General features: G+C 36.3%; 4 protein-coding genes across 5 annotated transcripts in view; all 4 read right to left on the reverse strand.

Moving 5' to 3' along the window:
* Positions 1 to 17,074, reverse strand: part of LOC131332485 (serpin-ZX-like) — a 28,120-nt gene that overhangs the window by 140 nt on the left and 10,906 nt on the right. The gene's annotated exons all lie outside the window — the stretch shown is intronic.
* On the reverse strand, positions 25 to 9,022 carry LOC131332484 (serpin-ZX-like). 2 transcript variants are annotated; one of them, XM_058366757.1, is made up of 2 exons: positions 8,891 to 9,022; positions 25 to 851 (listed from the first exon to the last, which is right to left on the reverse strand). In XM_058366757.1, the coding sequence occupies exon 2, from the start codon at positions 630 to 632 to the stop codon at positions 69 to 71; it is 564 nt and encodes a 187-aa protein (XP_058222740.1). In that variant the 5' UTR covers positions 633 to 851; positions 8,891 to 9,022; the 3' UTR covers positions 25 to 68. The 2 variants fall into 2 exon arrangements, with proteins under 2 accessions (XP_058222740.1, XP_058222739.1); XM_058366756.1 differs by lacking the exon at positions 8,891 to 9,022 and adding an exon at positions 2,192 to 2,669.
* On the reverse strand, positions 7,144 to 8,495 carry LOC131333005 (serpin-ZX-like). The gene is made up of 3 exons (XM_058367303.1): positions 7,978 to 8,495; positions 7,804 to 7,832; positions 7,144 to 7,333 (listed from the first exon to the last, which is right to left on the reverse strand). Exons 1-3 carry the CDS (start codon positions 8,365 to 8,367, stop codon positions 7,144 to 7,146), a joined length of 609 nt encoding a protein of 202 aa, XP_058223286.1. The 5' UTR covers positions 8,368 to 8,495.
* LOC131333006 (serpin-ZX-like) lies at positions 8,882 to 10,385 on the reverse strand. The gene is made up of 2 exons (XM_058367304.1): positions 10,248 to 10,385; positions 8,882 to 9,391 (listed from the first exon to the last, which is right to left on the reverse strand). Exons 1-2 carry the CDS (start codon positions 10,383 to 10,385, stop codon positions 8,882 to 8,884), a joined length of 648 nt encoding a protein of 215 aa, XP_058223287.1.

A 17,074-nucleotide genomic window follows, 5' to 3' on the forward strand; every position in this document is an offset into this window, starting at 1 on the left:
TTAAGCACATTTACCTCACTGCGTCGATCGACATACACATTTACCTCACTGCGTCGGATCAGGTTCAATCAACCCGCAAGGGGATTAAGCACTTGGCCAATGAACAGCACCGCACCAGTCATGTCTTCTCTAATTACGAACAAGAAAGGGTGGTCCGCCACAAAATCTATCGGCGCTACATAACACGCAAACCTCCCAACAAAAGCGGAAGCGGCTGCCGCTTCAGTGCCTTCTTCATTAACTTCAATGCAAGCTTTGTGGAAAATGCTCGAAACGTATAGGTTTCGACCAACAGTAGTGGATTCCACCATCTCTGTTAGCTCCCCTTCTCCAGGGGAAAAAGGCAAAACCAACCCTAATCCCTTCAAAACTTCAGAAGCTTCGAAGCCAAAGGAGAATTTAAATTTTGGGATCCGGAATATACCCACTTCTACTTTCCGGCATGGCAAGTGGCGGTCTAAGAACCCTGATTCGGAACTCACTTTCTCCATTAAAGCGGAAAGACCGTCTTTTGCATTTGGAAGAAAGAAGTACATAGAAAATCGGCGTTTATCTTCACCTTGTTTGTAAGGAAGCCCTAGGACTTTGAAACCGTCAAATGCCCTAACAAGTTGTTTCTTCTTGCTTGTCATGAAGGGTACTTGAACTGAACTCCCATTCAAGAGGTGAAACTCTTGGTCTTTGGTTTTCGATGCGTCGAATTTTGCAGTCCATGCCCCTTTGAAATAGAGTGCATTTGCAAAGATGAGTCTGGTTGAAGCATCGACTGAACCAGAAGGAAGAACTTCTTTGATAAGCCCATTGGTCTGCTTTTCAGCCCACTGATTCACTTCATTGGTCACCTCATCAGCCTTCACAATGATCAACAGAAAACTGAAAGATTAGCGCATGTATATATAATCTACCCTTACTCAACTAGGCAGACCGAAAATGCAAAGGAACAGGGGTGGCGCTACATTATGCTCTTTTTTATTTTTATTGGTAAATATGTATATCAAAGGCGGCTCTATTAAGAGCATTCCATGGTAACCTGAACATCCAAACAATTTTTTTTTCTTAGAATACATGTAAAAATTATGGGCTAAATTTTCTTTGAACATCCAACTCAAATATCAATGAACATCCAATTCTAATAATCTTGAACACGTAACCTAAAAAGAATTGAACTCCTAACCCAAAACCAATTGAACACTCAATTACAGCTCATCAATCCAGGTAATTCATATTTGAACACCTAACACATTACCTCAAATAAAGCTCATAATCATAATAAAAAAAATTTAAAAGAAAGAGAAAAAGAAGAATCTATTGGCATAAGTATTATACTTTGTGTTCCCTCTCCATCTTTATTATCGATGTTCTAAATGTGTTAACTTCGCATTCATGACAGTAAATTTTTTAATTTTTTTTGTCTGGTTAGCTTATAGAATTACGGACAAAGTTTTAAAAAAATTCAACTATATTGCAAACTCTGTTAACTTGAATAATATTTTTTCAAATTTAGACTATGATAAAAAATTTCATCACGTCATCCTAAAGAACAACATATTTTCGAGAAAGTCAGCTCTAACATAGTCACTAGAATTTCTTTCAAAAGAGTTTTAGTAGATTATTCGTTGGTTAAACGTTGGCACAAAATATGAGAACTAATCTAGGACAATTATTAAATTTTACCTCGTCCATTCTCGAAACACTGTCTACTATGCAATACAACTTTCTAAAAAATTAAATTTTTGTTAAAAAAATAGTATGTATTTTTAAGTTCTCATTTCGCCTTGTAGTTAATTTTTTTAGTATAGAGGTTATACAACTATATGAGATTTTGTACATATATTATTAGTTAATAGATCATCTAGTAGAGTCAAGGTAATTTCTAAACTCCTTACTACAAATTCTTGGAGCCGCCACTGATGTATATGCATTTTAACAGGACAAGTGACTTGTTTGGTGTCATGAACCCTTTGAAAGTGTAGAGTGTAGTTGAACTCTTATACTTTGTCATTGTTATCTTAGAAAGTCAAACTTATTAGAATCGTCTTGGCTTATGATCGACGCGATTAAAACACATATGAGATTGGCTCACTTGATAAACAAGACAAGCTAACCTTCATTTTAGAAACCACTATTCGACTACCCTGCATACAGCAGCAAAAACACATAACAAGCAAATTGTCTAAGAGAAATAACCGACCTGAGTAGGAAAATCGACATGATTCAAAGACGCTTTATAAATAGTATCGACCACCTTTTTGAAAGAAGGCTTAAGAGAAAGCGATTGGTCCACCCAAACCCCATTGGCGTACGACAGCGTTGGGCCACCAGCGGGCCCGCCATCGGCGAAGACAAGGGAGACAAGTTGGGAGGTGAGAGAGTTGAGGTCGTTGGTGGATTTGGAGTTAAGGAAAGAAAGTACTTGGGATTGGGTTTGGCCTTTGGATCCAGCTGCGATCAAGCCCAAAACAACGTGGATCAAGGGGGGAGAGAAGACAAGGTTCAAGTCCTTGGATTCGGATTGAGATACTCGTTTTGCGAAGGATAGGAAGACATCGGTGTGGTTTCCAATCAATTGTTTCAGGTCCATTTTGTTTGGGAGTTGTGGAAGCTAAGGGAGTTTTGGAAGAGACTTTGTTGGAGGTAAGAAGGATTGTAGAGAGAGAGAGGAGAGGAGGGAGAGGGATATCTGCACTATATAGTATATAGTATATATACTGGTTTAAATACCCAATGATTTCCTCAATATACCTCAGAAAAATATATCATATGATCCGCGAAGTTAATTTTTTTGGGGTTGCGAGAAGAAAATTTAAAAATTACTGTACATTTTGGGTCATAAGCAAAATTCAGATCAACACAATATTTACTCGATGTCTATACTATATAGTAACACAGTCAAATGTCGTTTGAATAGCATTGCGAGTGACATGGTGCAAACAACGAATTTGTAGAGTTGAAATTCCGACAATTTGTTTAATGGATACAAATTGTCACCCGATCTTGCAGATTTTTCGATTCCAGCGAATGATGACACTAGAGCTTGAATCCGATTCATTCTTTCCAAATAAGTATTCACAATTTGTAAAGGTTGTTATAGCGATTAAATAAAGCCTTTATTAATAATAAGTTAAATAAATTACTTGTAAAACTACATAAATTTTCAAAAAAGAATAAAACTAGGAATATTCTGTGATTAGTTGGTATTTCCTTTATACAATGTATTACTTTGGACGCCAAATGAATATTAAAAGAATAAAACTGGAAATATTATTCTGTGATTGGTTGGTATTTCCTTTATACAATGTATTACTTTGGACGCCAAATGAATATTAAAAAATTTCAATCAAATTTTGATTATCCGAGCTGCTCAATGTGATTAGAACGTGATTTTAAGGATACCCTTCAAAAATAAAAAAATAAAAAGGATCGGGAAGGGCTTGATCTGAGCAGTTTTTATCTCAGATTTGATGAACGGTTCAATTAAAAATTGCTCAAAATAAACACTTCCCGGTCATATTTTTTACTAATTTCTTGCAAAACACTCTTAAAATCACATTCTGCACACATTGAACGGTTCGGATCAAAAAAATTTGATTGGAAACTATGAGATTGAGATTTGGGATATATTTTTAGATGTTTTTTACGTGTCCCTGAAACCGCCCCGAATATAAAATGTTAATCAACACATTATTGTTCTTGAGTGACTACTGAAAAATTAAATTTTAATTTGAAAGGTTAGTCAACATATCTTCACACTTGATTTACATGATGTAACGTCAATTGTAGAAAAAGTTTTTCAATTGACTATCCTGAAACCCAAATGCTCTGCCATAAATGGTTTTTATAAGGAAACTTGAATAAATCTTTTTTTTATATACTTAAACTTTAAAAATGATAAACCATCTTGTCTTCGTATTTCGATATGGAAAATAATTGATAAAGTATATTTGGTAATATACACAACAATTTTTTCTATATACTAAGCCAGGAAATCTTCAAAACCATCAAGTTATTGATTACTAAACCAGGAAGTCTTCAAAGAGCAAGAACAATTGAGATAGGTTATGGGTTCAACGTTTTCGCCAACAGTCAACCACCAGTGTACCTCTTTCGCTTGGAACCCAAATAATCGCCACCAGCCAGGAGAAGTCTTGAATCCAAATCGAGGAAGAAATTTTTGTACAATGATTTTCAAATTTATTTATACTCATTCTAATTTTCTTGACGATTTTGAGAAATTGAAGAATTAATCTTGAGACATTGTAGCTATCATACTATTCGCGCAGTACAGATTGACGACTAAAAAGTAAAAAGCACACAACTAAAAAGCCGGCCAATACCTGCTCTCTCTCTCTCTCTCTCTCTCTCTCTCTATACGACTAAAAAGTTAAAACACACAACTAAAAAGCCGGCCAATGCCCGCTCTTTCTATCTCTGATCCTAGCCGTCGCATCTCTTTCACTTTGTTTGGTTTACATCTTAAAAAATTATTTTTAAGAGTTGAGTGGTAATGAGTGAAGAGATAGAGAGAGAGATTTATTGAAAACTGTGCCGAGAGTTAAAAGTTACTCTCAAAAATGAAAACCAAGCGGAGTGTTTGTTTCTCCCTTCCCCTCCCTCCCTCTATCTAGGGTTTCCATCCTAAAATGGGCAAACTGGGGGGTGGGGGCATCTCTTCTATGGAGTTTTTATCTCTGTTGGTTTCCGATCGAAATCTCTTTTCATTTCCTTTCATCACTCTCCACCCTCATTCTCCCTTCATATATACCTCCCGACGCCTTGGTCTCCCCGGTTCCTCTACCGCCGAACCTCCTTCATCATATTCACCATTCATCGGTGACTCATCTCTAGCGATGCGGTTCAGATGTGCGGCTATGGGTGCGGAGCTTTTGTGCATGATTGAGTCATCGAAGTTGGAGATCTATATATGTTGATGGATATTGAAGATGACGAGGTTTTTCTTCATTTTCTTGTTGGTTTGCTATCATTTGCTTCTTCTTCTCCCTTTTGTGGAGGTTTTCTCTCCAATTTTTTGTCGTGAGTTTTTCTCCCGATTTGGTGGTGTTTCTTGTTTCTGTAGGAAAAGGTTTAGTTGGTTTGGAGTATATAGTCTACGGATGAATCTTTGTCATCTTGGTTACTTGGTCCTTTGTTTAAGGACGAGTTTTCAACTTGATGTAATCTTCTTCTTTTTTCGGCAAAAAGATTAGAAACTTGATACAGGTACATCAAAAAACTTGATGTAATCTTTGATTGGAGTTATAATATCATCTGTTGTTATCGGTTGGCGAAATTTTTTTTACTATTTGTGCAGTATCTCATTCGGTATTGTTCGACATAACATTGTAGCATGCTCATAGTAAGTGTTGCTTATAGTACTTGTTAATTATGGTTGCAATTAATGATTTTTTTAACGAATAATGGAATAAGAGCATTCCCACTTCGAAGAAAGAGAAATTTTTCAGTGCCGGGTGGGCACGGGCCACTTGGTGCCTTGTACCATCTCGGCCGTCCAATGAAATTTTGGACGGTCCAGATCGATCTGTTCGGCTAATTTTAAAGTGTGAAATGACTAAAATACACCTCGACAGCCGAATAGATCTGAGCCGTTCAAAACTTCATTGGACGACCGAGATTGGTGTACGGCACCATGTGGCCCGTGCCCACCAGGCACTGAAAAATTTCGCTCGAAAAAGAATAATGCTATGGCAAAGCCTACTTATCGTCTGCTTATTGGGATGCCACTATCAAAGATTCTTCCCTAGTGATAAATCGGATTCGTTCAAAGAGAATCCTTCAACGACAAGACACTCACTGAACACTATCTATATCCGGATTGTTTTCCATCCATGGCAAAGGATCGAACTTGAACTCTTTTCGGCGACGGACAGAAATGGCCTTGTTGTACCTCACTCCCATCTTCAATGGGGTTTGCTCTTCTTTTTTTGGAAGAGTATGCCAATATGATCTTAATGAGGTGCGGGGCTTTGCACCTGACATTCGTTGGGCTTCCCTCTTCGGGAGCGTGAGTCCTGACATTTTTGTGCAATAAACCCCTCCGACGGAAGACTAGTGGTAGGTGGTCCTGCAGGTGGACCAAATTAATCCTCAAAATCCACTTCTTTACTTTAACTATTCACTTTTCTACAATTACACAACATCAGGCTCTTTATTCTCACTTTCTACTCAATTAAATATTTAAAGCAATCCCATTAACCAATGTTTGAGTGAATTGTTTTTTATTGCTCCAAAATATATTCTATATTATAAAACAGAGCGATTTTTGTTTACGCATACAAACATGAGCACTTCTATAGCCGTTGATGGCCTTCAAACTAAGATCGTAGCATATTTTCTTAAATTATACTTTGACCTCTGTTGTTGCAATTAATAATTAACATACATCACTTTCTTTCCAATTTATTATCTTTTGGTTTTTTCCATTTTAGGTTAATATTTTTTCAAGAGGGTTGATAATTAACCCATAAATTATTGCCTTTTTTTTTTTTTTTTACTTCTCTCTATCTTGGCATGAGCTTTTTAAAGTGAGGTAGAGAGTGAGTAGGTTAAATTGAATGGGTAAAGCAGATAACTTATTTAAGTTGGGACTGTATTACATTAGAACGTGCCTTTAGGCACAGGCACCTGCTAGTACTTCATAAAGTATTACTAGTTTAGTGAACAATGGCTCTCTTAGAGAGACGAGTAACTGTTCCAAAACTAAAATTTTGACCAGCGGTCCCCACCATTGACGAGCCTGATGTGAGGCTATTTTCTTCATTTTGCTCTTTGTTTCAACCTAAAGAAGTGTTTGAAGAGCCACATGTGAATGCTCTAACATTATACAAACTATACTGAAACAAGTGCACTTCCAGTCACGTGATCGTACCTAAGATTGTACTTATCAAAATTCCTACCCATATTGTATGGCTACGAATGTATTGCAACAAGGGAACAAACTTGTTCGAAGACAAGTTCCTACCACTTCATTTGCTGAATTAGTGGTATGGGTTTTAGGCTTTCTCAAACAATTTTTCAAATTTGTCGCCGATGACCGGACTTTTATTAAATTTTGGTCATCTTATCTTGAAACTCTTATACTTTGATCTCGAATCATCATCTGATTTTGATTGGCATATAGAAATAGGATTACAGGTCAAGATGACGGATCCAAGGAGAGCCGTTGAATCCAACCATAATTCCTTTACGATCCATGCTAGATTTTGAGTCAACAGCACCTCCTAGCGCTCTTAGAGTTGCAACCATTGGGGAGATCGCCAACATATTACTTTCGGAGCAATGTTGACCTTCCTGAACAGCTATTGAAACCAAAGTCTGGCTGAAACATACCCAAATTGCCGGTCCCTTAGGAAAAGACGTGCAATTTTGATACCAAAAAATAAAATAATTTCGTGCATATTTTTCAAAATTTCTTTGCACTATATTAAAATTCAAAAAAAGGAGTGTTGTTATAAAAAAAAAAAGGACCGTAGAAATCAATTCCCTAAAAAAATATTGGGATTTGATTTTCACTCTCCCCTTTTAACTATCTACACTCCCTTTTTTGTCTTCACCTTCTTGAATTAATTACTATCTTACCTTTTATTTAATACACTTTTTCACACATATATCCAATGACAATATTGTGAGTTCATTGGGATAAAAATAAAAAAAAAGGGATGTGGATGGTTAATAGGGAAGTGTGAAAATCATTTTTCAAAACATTATAAATTAAAAGATACAGCTAATTTTATTTCGAGGTTCCAAACAACAAGTAACAGGACCAAAATTTTGGGACGGAGGGAGTACCATTCACTGTCTGCTATTGAAACCAGAATCTAGTGGAAAGATAACAACGGATGTCAAAACAAGAAAATGAAGGACTATTAGGAATCACATATTGCTCACACCATAACCATACCAGGTATATATGTTTTCAGCATCAACGAAAAACAAACATTGCGAAAAAATAAAAAAAATAACTTCAATGAAAGCTTTGTGGAAAATGCTCGAAACGTATAGATCTCGACCGACAGTAGTGGATTCCACCATCTCTGTCAGCCCCGCTTCACCAGGGGAAAAAGGCAAAACCAACCCTAATCCCTTCAGAACTTCAGAAGCTTCGAAGCCAAAGGAAAGTTTAAATTTTGGGATCCGGAATTTACCCACTTCTACTCTTTCGCACGGCAAGTGGTCCTCTAAGAACCCAGATTCGGAACTCACTTTCTCCATTAGAGCGGAAAGACCGTCATTTGCATTTGGGAGAAAGAAGTACATAGAAAATCGGCGTTCATCTTCACCATGTTTGTAAGGAAGCTTTAGGACTTTGAAACTGTTAAATTCACTAACGAATTGGTCGTTCTTACTTGTCATGAAAGGTACTTGAACCGAACTCCCATTCAGGAGGTGGAAGTCTTGGTATTTGGTTTTCGATGCGTCGAATTTCTCAATCCACGCTCCTTTGAAATAGAGTGCATTTGCATAGATGAGTCTGGTTTTTTTATCGAAACTCATAATTTTTCAAAAAGACAAGAATAAGTATAAAAAAAATTGACTTATTGACTTATTTTTGTCTTTATTCAAAAAATTATGAGTTTCGATCAAAATTTTTTATTTTTCTGATTCCTCTCGTAGAGACGAATCAATAAATCACAAAAGTTTGATACAAAAACAAACAAATGCAAAAAAATTTTGAATAAGAACAAAAAAATAAGCCACTCAACTTTTTAATCCAAACCCACCCTAAAACACGTTTGAGATTAATTGGCTCGCCTAATAAATAAGACAAGCTGAGTTATATTTTATATTTATAAACCACTACTTGGCTCATTCGGCTAACCTACAGACAGCTGCAAAAATACACAACATAACTGTCCAAGAGAAATAACTAACCGACCTTAGTCCGAAAATCGACATGATTCAAAGCCGCTTTATAAACAGTATCAACCACCTCTTTGAGAGAAGGCTTAAAAGATAGCGACTGGTCCACCCAAACCCCGTTAGCGAACGACAATTTTGGGCCGCCAGTGGGCCCGCAGTCCGCGAAGACAAGGGAGAGATGGGAGGAGAGAGAGTTGAGGTTGTCGGTGGACTCGGAGTTGAGGAGAGAGAGTACTTGGGATTGGGTTGGGCCATTAGATCCGGCTGCGATCAAGTCCAAAACGACGTGGATCAAGGGGGGAGAGAAGACAAGGTTCGAGTCCTTGGATGCGGATTGAGATAGTATTTGTTTTGCGAAGGATAGGGAGACATCGGTCCACGTCCCTTTGAAATATAGTGCATTTGTAAATATGAGTCTAGCTGAGGCATCGAATGAACCGGAAGGAAGAACTTCTTTGATAATCCCATTGGTCTCCGTTTCAGCCCACTGATTCACTTCATTGGTCACCTCTACAGCCTTCACAATGATCAACATAAAACTTATTGATTAGCTCGGTATGAGCTACACTTACTGATCTAGGCATCACCCAAACAACACCGAAAATATATGAAAACGGACAGAGCGGCGGTGCTACATGAGCACCAGGGTGTTCATACGAACCCACTCAGCTTTGATTGTCACTGTTATATACTTTCTCCGTTCTAAAATGATAGTTTCCTACAAAAAGACGTGCAATTTTTTGGATAAATAAAGTACTCTCGTACATGATATTTCAAGTTTCTTCGAACCAAATTAAAGATCTCAATCAGTTCTATAATTTGGTGAGAAATTTTTTAAAAATTATGAACCCAAGTTTTTTAATTTTTTATCTGAAAATTTTACGTCTTTTCGTAAGAGACTATCATTTTTAGACGTATGGAGTATTATGCATTTTAACTAGACAAGTCACTTATTTGGTGTTATGAACCCTCTTAAAGTTCAAAACTGGACAGGACTTGATGCAATAATACTGGACCTCAGTCTAGTTGAACTATTAATCTTGTCAATGTTTCTTCATACGATATTTGCATCCAAGCATCTTTAGAACAAAAACCCTTACAAATTCAATCTAATGTTGCACAAGCTATTTTCACACTAAACTTTAACTAGCTATTATCGAACGACCTACTACTCTTGTTCTCTTAGAAATCCAAACTTCTTAGAATCGTCTTGGCTCGTGATCGACGCGATTAAAACACGTTTGAGATTGATTCACTTGACTAACAAGACAAGGTGAGTTACATTTTTAGAACCACTGCTCAGCTCGGCTCGTTTCGCTAGCCTACATACAGCTGATAAAACGTAACAGAATTGTACAAGAGAAATTACCAACCTTAGTTTGAAAATCAACATGATTTAAAGCTGCTTTATAAACAGTATCCACCACCAATTTGAAAGAAGGCTTAAGAGAAAGCAACTGGTCCAACCAAGCGCCGTTGGCGAACGACAACTTCGGCCCGCCAGTGGGCATGCCGTCGGCGAAGATGAGGGAGACAAGTTGGGAGGTGAGTGAGTTGAGGTCATCGGTGGATTTGGAGTTGAGGAAGGAGAGTACTTGGGATTGGGTTGGGCCTTTGGATCTGGTTGCGATCAAGCCCAAAACGACGTGGATCAAGGGGGGAGAGAAGACAAGGTTCGAGTCCTTGGATTCAAATTGAGATACTTGTTTTGCCAAGGATAGGGAGACTTCGGTTTGGTTTCTAATCAATTGTTTCAGGTCCATTTTGTTTGTGAGTCGTGGAAGGGAGTTTTGGAAGAGACTTTGTTGGAGGAGAGAAAGAGAGAGAGGAGAGTGTGTGTGTGTGTAGAGGAGGAGAGGGATATCTGCACTAGAGAGAGAGAGAGAGAGAGAGAGAGAGAGTGTGTGTGTAGAGGAGGGAGAGGGATATCTGCACTATATAGTATAGCTAGATTGGTTTAAATACCCAATGATTTCCTCTATATACCTCGGAGAAATATATCTTATGATCCGCGAAGTTAAATTTTTTTTGGGTTGCGAGAAGAAAAATTAAAAATTACATTTTGGTTCGTAAGCAAAATTCATATCAACACAATATTTACTTGATGTCTATACTATATACTAAGAGTATCTGTAACGCCCCGACTTCTCAGGAGCAAAATAAAATACTTTTACGAAAATATTTCTAAATAAATAAAATATTTCAAAATAAAGGTTTATCTATTACAATTACAAGATAAATTTACTGATTTAAAATACATTAACTTCAGAGTTGACTCTAAGCTTGACACGAATCCCGAGCATACTCGATCTCCATCCCTGGTATTCCTTTTGTGTCCGACTACTCCTCCATTGAATCATACGCCCTCTGGCAAATTGATCGCCGAAGCAATCGATTTACCAGGATACCGACGTATCCGTGAGTGATAAATCACCCAGTACAATATTCCAACCCAACTACCCCTCTTAGTATACAATTAGCACGCAGCAGGATAAATATGATACGAAGAAGTAAAACAAAGATTTTTCACATAAATTGATTTATTACTATCCATTATCCTATCGTGCGATCTAAGATCTCCTCCACGGGATCTTTCCTCCCTAATCGCTAGCCATGCTCGGTCCCATGAGATCACTTCCCTTTGCTGTCGCAGATATACCGAGTGTGTGCACCCCAATCACTACAACAAGGGGAAAGCTTATCATGCCTGAATCACAACTAGGGTTCGCTTATCTTATACACCACTTCACAATCATCACATTCATCACTGGGCTTACTTTGCCAGTTTCAATTCATCATTCATCATTGGGCTTACTTTGCCAATCATCATTCATCACTTTCACCACTGGGCTTACTTTGCCAATTTCAATTCATCACTGGACACCCGCCAGGTTTTATCATCAGAAAATATCACTGGATCACCGCCATGTTTTATCATCACAAACATCGCTGGACTACCGCCAGGTTTTATCATCAGAAAATATCACTGGATCACCGTCAAGTTTTATCATCACAAACATCACTGGACCACCGCCAGGTTTTATCATCATAAAATATCACTGGACCACTGGACCACCGCCAGGTTTTATCATCACAAACATCACTGGACCACCACCAGGTTTTATCAAAACATCACTGGACTACCCGCCAGGTTTAAATCATCACTGGACTCCCGCCAGTTTCAATTCATCATTGGACTCTCGCCAGTTTCAATTTATCAATCAACACTGGGCTTACTTTGCCAGTTTCAAACCATCACATCCAACTCATCACATCTCAAAATCCCGTCTGCAGTCATTCTAAAGAAAACAAAATTTTTCAATTTATCCATTACCTAGCATCGTCTAAGTGAACTCTATTCGCATATCACCCCATGTTTCTAGGGTCCATCCTAACATTCAAATCAAGTGATAGTGCAATATACAATTAAAACGAATAATAATTAAAACAAACTATAAGCAAAACAATCACACAACCTTTTATGAATGGGCCGTTGCTCTTAGTCTCATATGGCCAAGATGATAATATGTAAGAGCTTTCTAAAAGGATTTAAAAAAATATATTTTTCTAGGCTCTCATTAATTATTTCTAAGTAATTAGATTAATTAAAAACTAATTTAATGCATTAATTAGGTAAAAATATATTAAAATAATTAACGTGACCTGATTAAGAGTCCAAGAGGTCTTATGCAACCAGTTGAGTATCAAAAGTTGGGTTCGGATGATCGCGGGATTATTTTAAATGAAAACGTTAAATAAAGTGGCCGAAAGTGAAGTAAATAGATAATAAATAATTTACTAATTAAAATATGTTGAGGTTAACAAAGTTTCATCTTCGGAATGTAGGGAGTCTAAATGAAATTACTCGGACATTAATAATAAGGTTTATATGGTCGTAAGGTAATTTTAATTGGAAACACTATAAAAATAACAATAAATAGTAATTTAAATAAAAAATATATTAATTTAACAAGATATCATCTTTGAGATGCAAGGAGTCTAGGAAAAATTAGTTTGGATGTTAAAACATTGTTTGGAAGGTCGCAAAGATTTTTCGTTGGTAAACTTTGATAGATAACTAATAAATAATTTAATAAATAGATAATTAAATAAATAAAACATGATCTTAACAATTTATGGTCCTTGAGATGTGAAAAGTCTAGAAAAAATAGTCCGGGTGTCAAAAATGATATTCGGAAGGTCGCAAAGTTGTTTCGAAACGTTTAAATCAACTCAATCTACCAAATAAATTAAACTGATATAATTAATACGTTTTATACTAAGGTGATATTATATTGTAAGAAACTAATATCAAGTCAGTAGTTTTTATAATATTAATATCAGAAAGATTGCAAAATAAATATCATAAGTGTCATCTTATTCGTAAATAATTACAAATAAAGTGTCAGGATCAAAAATAATATCAAATTGGTGAATACAGCAGAAAACGCGCAGTGAACTATATTTTTTTTGTTCAGGACATAGGGTTAAGCATATAAACACTTATTATACTTGGAGAAGGGGTTGGAATGGATTATAATACCTTAAATTGGATCGAATTGATTTTAAGCCGAAACTTAGAATTTGGAGAAGACAACTTCGGGTTCTTTGATCAGGGGAACTTGGGACTGAATTGGACGACGTTTGGTGATGCTAGGAGTAGTAGGAAGAGATTGGAATGGTCGAATTGAGTTTCGGTTGGATCTTGGTATGAAACCCACTTTTCTCTCTCTTTCTTTCTCTCTCTAAAACTCCATGGATTGGAGCTTGATTTTCTCTGATTTTTCTCTCTGTTTTGAACTGGTGGGGCGTGAGGAATATTGTGGTGTAAATTTCGTGGGTCAATGGGGGGAGGTTATATAGGTGAATTTGAAAGATGTTGGATAAGAGTGAATTCAATGGAGTTGGGTTCATGAGATTTGGAATGAACGAATTTGGCTTGATTTTAGGGTTAAGGAGGGAATAGAGACTTAGTAGGAGAGGGAGAGATGGAAGGGGTGTGCATGCATGCAAATTGGAAAAAAATAAAAATAGGATAAGATAATTATATTTGCATATATCTTTTTAAGAAAAAGAATTAGTTTTATTATTAATAATACTTTTTTAAATAATTACTCGATTACTATAGACTATTTGATTAAAAATAATTTCTTTATTAAAAAAAATTAGGGCAAAAATCCGGATCGTTACAGTATCAGCTGTGGAATAAGCAAATGTAAATAATCAAAACATGTCACATCAGATTTTGATTATTCATTTAGAGGTTGCTAAAGTTAGCAATGTCAAATTTCACATTGGTTATTTTGCCCATAATCAAAATCAATAGGCCCTTCAAACTTTTTCCCTTTATTTTACACATATTTTTTGAAAAAATGATTTTTGAAGGAAAAAAAAACAATTTATGTTATAAACAGTTTTTCAAAAAACACACTTTGTGCACTTAAAATCTGTAAATACAATTTTGAGAAATTTTGAAAGAATTGTATTTACACAAATAGTTTTGAAATTTTAAAAACTATAAATACAATTTTTTAAAAACAGATTTTATAATGCCCTGAATTTTGGGTACGTAAAATAGATAAATTTATTGGATTTCAAAATAGAGTCTGGCTCATTATTACATCACAACCTCCATAAGAGTACTTTTCATTACAAAAGGAAGGGAATTTTAGGATTCCTAATTATAGCTCTGTCTGCTTCTCCATCATAACCAGCTCTTCGGTTCCAAAAGCTTCCAGGGTGTACAACTCACCTTGTTCATCTACAAAGTCTAACACATTATACCATCGTCGCCACCAGTATAATATGTCAAGATCACCAAAGATAACACCATGAGCTACGAAAGCTCAGCAGAACAATCTCATACCCACTAACCCATAACTTACACATAATAGGGCATTGTAGTTTAGCGATCTCAAATTAGTACATGCATATTTAACAAAACAGTTAGCAATGATACATTCACATTCACTATTTAACTAACGTTGGTGTCCGTGATATCTAAGTTTCTCCTACGTGACTTTTCGTAGACCGTGTCACCATTTTCACTTTTCATTTACTAAATCAACATTTTCAAAATCGTTTTTAACACACTCAACCTCGGTTCCGTCACTCCGAATTTTCGAGTATCCTCACAATGGTTCTGCCGCTCCGGGTTCCCATTGGCACACAAAAACATGAAATTTGTCATTGGCAATTCTCTCCACGGATAACCAATCCACAATTCAAAACCATCGGTTCTGCCCTCCGGGTTCCTGAGAATCCCACAATGGTTCCGCCGCTTCGGGTTCCCATTTGGGTTTTCGCAAATCATTAAAACAATTGCGTTGGCTCCTCTCTGCGGATAACCAAGCCACAATTCATTCCTCGGTTCTGCCGCTCCGGGTTCCCGAGTATTCCCACAAAGATTCCGCTGGTCCAAGTTCTCATTGGGTTTTTCGAAAACGTTTTCACACACATACACCACACAATGCGCTTCCAAGTCCAGCCCCATTGTGGTTTCAAAACCACACCTTATCTTTAACACACCCTAGGTGTCATATTTTTACTTTCTCAATTTATGTGTCTCGTTACATGCATAGACTCCGCGGTAGGACTTTTCACATATGAAATCATAAATCATGCATTATAATCTTGAAACTAAACTAGCAAGCTCATCCAACTCTATATTACTAATCATGCTCAAATCACCACTTAAAGCATAACGCCATATGTACGGACGCCTTTGGAGTAAAAATTACTTATGCTTTATCGCACATCAAGGCAAATAATCCTAGTAATCACGTATACATGCTCATAACCGTCCTAAATATTAAAATACGAATACTTTTAATCAAGTTTATGCTTTCGAAATCCGTTTTTTCTTCCTCTTAGGTAAGTTTAAAACAACATATGTTTTTCCAGAAAATAAAGTCGATTTATTCCACGTCATCGTATTTCTTTTCAAGCCCTTAATAAAACCCTTTTCAAACTTCATGCAATTCAATCAATAAAAGCATTAAATATTTTTACTTTTATACTTAGAGATAGGGGTAAGAATAATTGACATGATCATACAACCTTTATACATAGGATTAGTGAGTAAGGAAAAATCTACATATACTTAGAGTGAGTAAGTCGAGGTATTCTACCGTTCTTCTTGGCAGTAGTGACGACTACGAAAAGTAAGTTGACGATCGGATGGAGTGACTTCCTACGGTAAACTTCCGGTAGCTTCGAAAGAAAATGGTTTCTCTCGAAACTAACTCTTGACTTAACTACTAAAATTTTTGGATCGAGAGGGCGGTCGAGTGGTGGTTTAGTGGCGATCTATGATGAGTTTCTTGAAGAACTTAGGAAGAACTCAAGAACAAGAAAAACAAAATAAGAACACAAGAAATTTTTAGAGAGAGAAGTTAATAGGTGAAAGTGTGAATTGAATGGTGACTGGGAGGTGCTATGCATGTGTAGAAAAAATCTTGGCTTACATTGGCAAGACTAACTTCTATTATACAAGAGATAAAAAATTTTCTAACAATTATTGTCCAATGGGTAAAGGGGCAATTATGATAGGTATGGCCTTGAAGTGACAAATCATGAAGGATTTTTGGTCTTGTATTGTCTTAGGATGGCTTTTTTGCTTGGTCTTGTATTGTCCTAGGATGGCTTTCTTGCAAGAAAGAACAAAATAAAAGACTAGAATTATGTTTAAAATGGCCTATGATGAGCACCCAAGATTGCAGATATCTGGTGCGACTATTTCTTTTTTATGTTATTTTAACTTGTATTTATCTAGCTTTTATTTGATATTGCACATAAGGTATATTTTTAGTGTTTTCAGGTAAAACGTGCAAATAAGATACATTTCAATGCTATGCATGGCCCAAGTGCTTTCAAGTATCCGAAAACCTTGTCGGCCCCTTAAAATCTGTCTAAGTATGGAAAAAATGACTTTCAGAAAAAGTATTGATTCTCAAGATTAAAAATGACAGTAATTGATCCTTGAATTTTTCTAAGAGTAACTACAAAGTTGTAAAGTTTTATTTGAAGAACAATGTCATGTTTTAAGCCATTTCCTCCTGCGAAAAATATGCAGTTTTCTGTTATGTACTAAAAGTGAGGGGTTGACATTTTAATTTAATTAGAATCTTGAAATTTTGGCAATACCATTGTTTCCAAATGGGAGGTATTTTCTTATTTTTATTAAATAAATAAAAGTAAA

This window comes from Rhododendron vialii, chromosome 7a, assembly GCF_030253575.1.
Source record: "Rhododendron vialii isolate Sample 1 chromosome 7a, ASM3025357v1".
Lineage (NCBI taxonomy): Eukaryota > Viridiplantae > Streptophyta > Magnoliopsida > Ericales > Ericaceae > Rhododendron > Rhododendron vialii.

Excerpts from the sequence above, each read along its gene's own strand:
- LOC131332484 (XM_058366756.1), bottom strand. The coding sequence starts at position 2,581 with ATGGACCTGAAACAATTGATTGGAAACCACACCGATGTCTTCCTATCC. Across the intron at positions 852-2,191 it reads ATGTCGATTTTCCTACTCAG|GCTGATGAGGTGACCAATGA; the intron begins GTCGGTTATTTC and ends ATCATTGTGAAG.
- LOC131333005 (XM_058367303.1), bottom strand. The coding sequence starts at position 8,367 with ATGACAAGTAAGAACGACCAATTCGTTAGTGAATTTAACAGTTTCAAA. Across the intron at positions 7,833-7,977 it reads TCCACAAAGCTTTCATTGAA|ATTCTGGTTTCAATAGCAGA; the intron begins GTTATTTTTTTT and ends TCTTTCCACTAG. Across the intron at positions 7,334-7,803 it reads TCAATAGCAGACAGTGAATG|CCAGACTTTGGTTTCAATAG; the intron begins GTACTCCCTCCG and ends GGTATGTTTCAG.
- LOC131333006 (XM_058367304.1), bottom strand. The coding sequence starts at position 10,385 with ATGCCCACTGGCGGGCCGAAGTTGTCGTTCGCCAACGGCGCTTGGTTG. Across the intron at positions 9,392-10,247 it reads ATGTTGATTTTCAAACTAAG|GCTGTAGAGGTGACCAATGA; the intron begins GTTGGTAATTTC and ends ATCATTGTGAAG.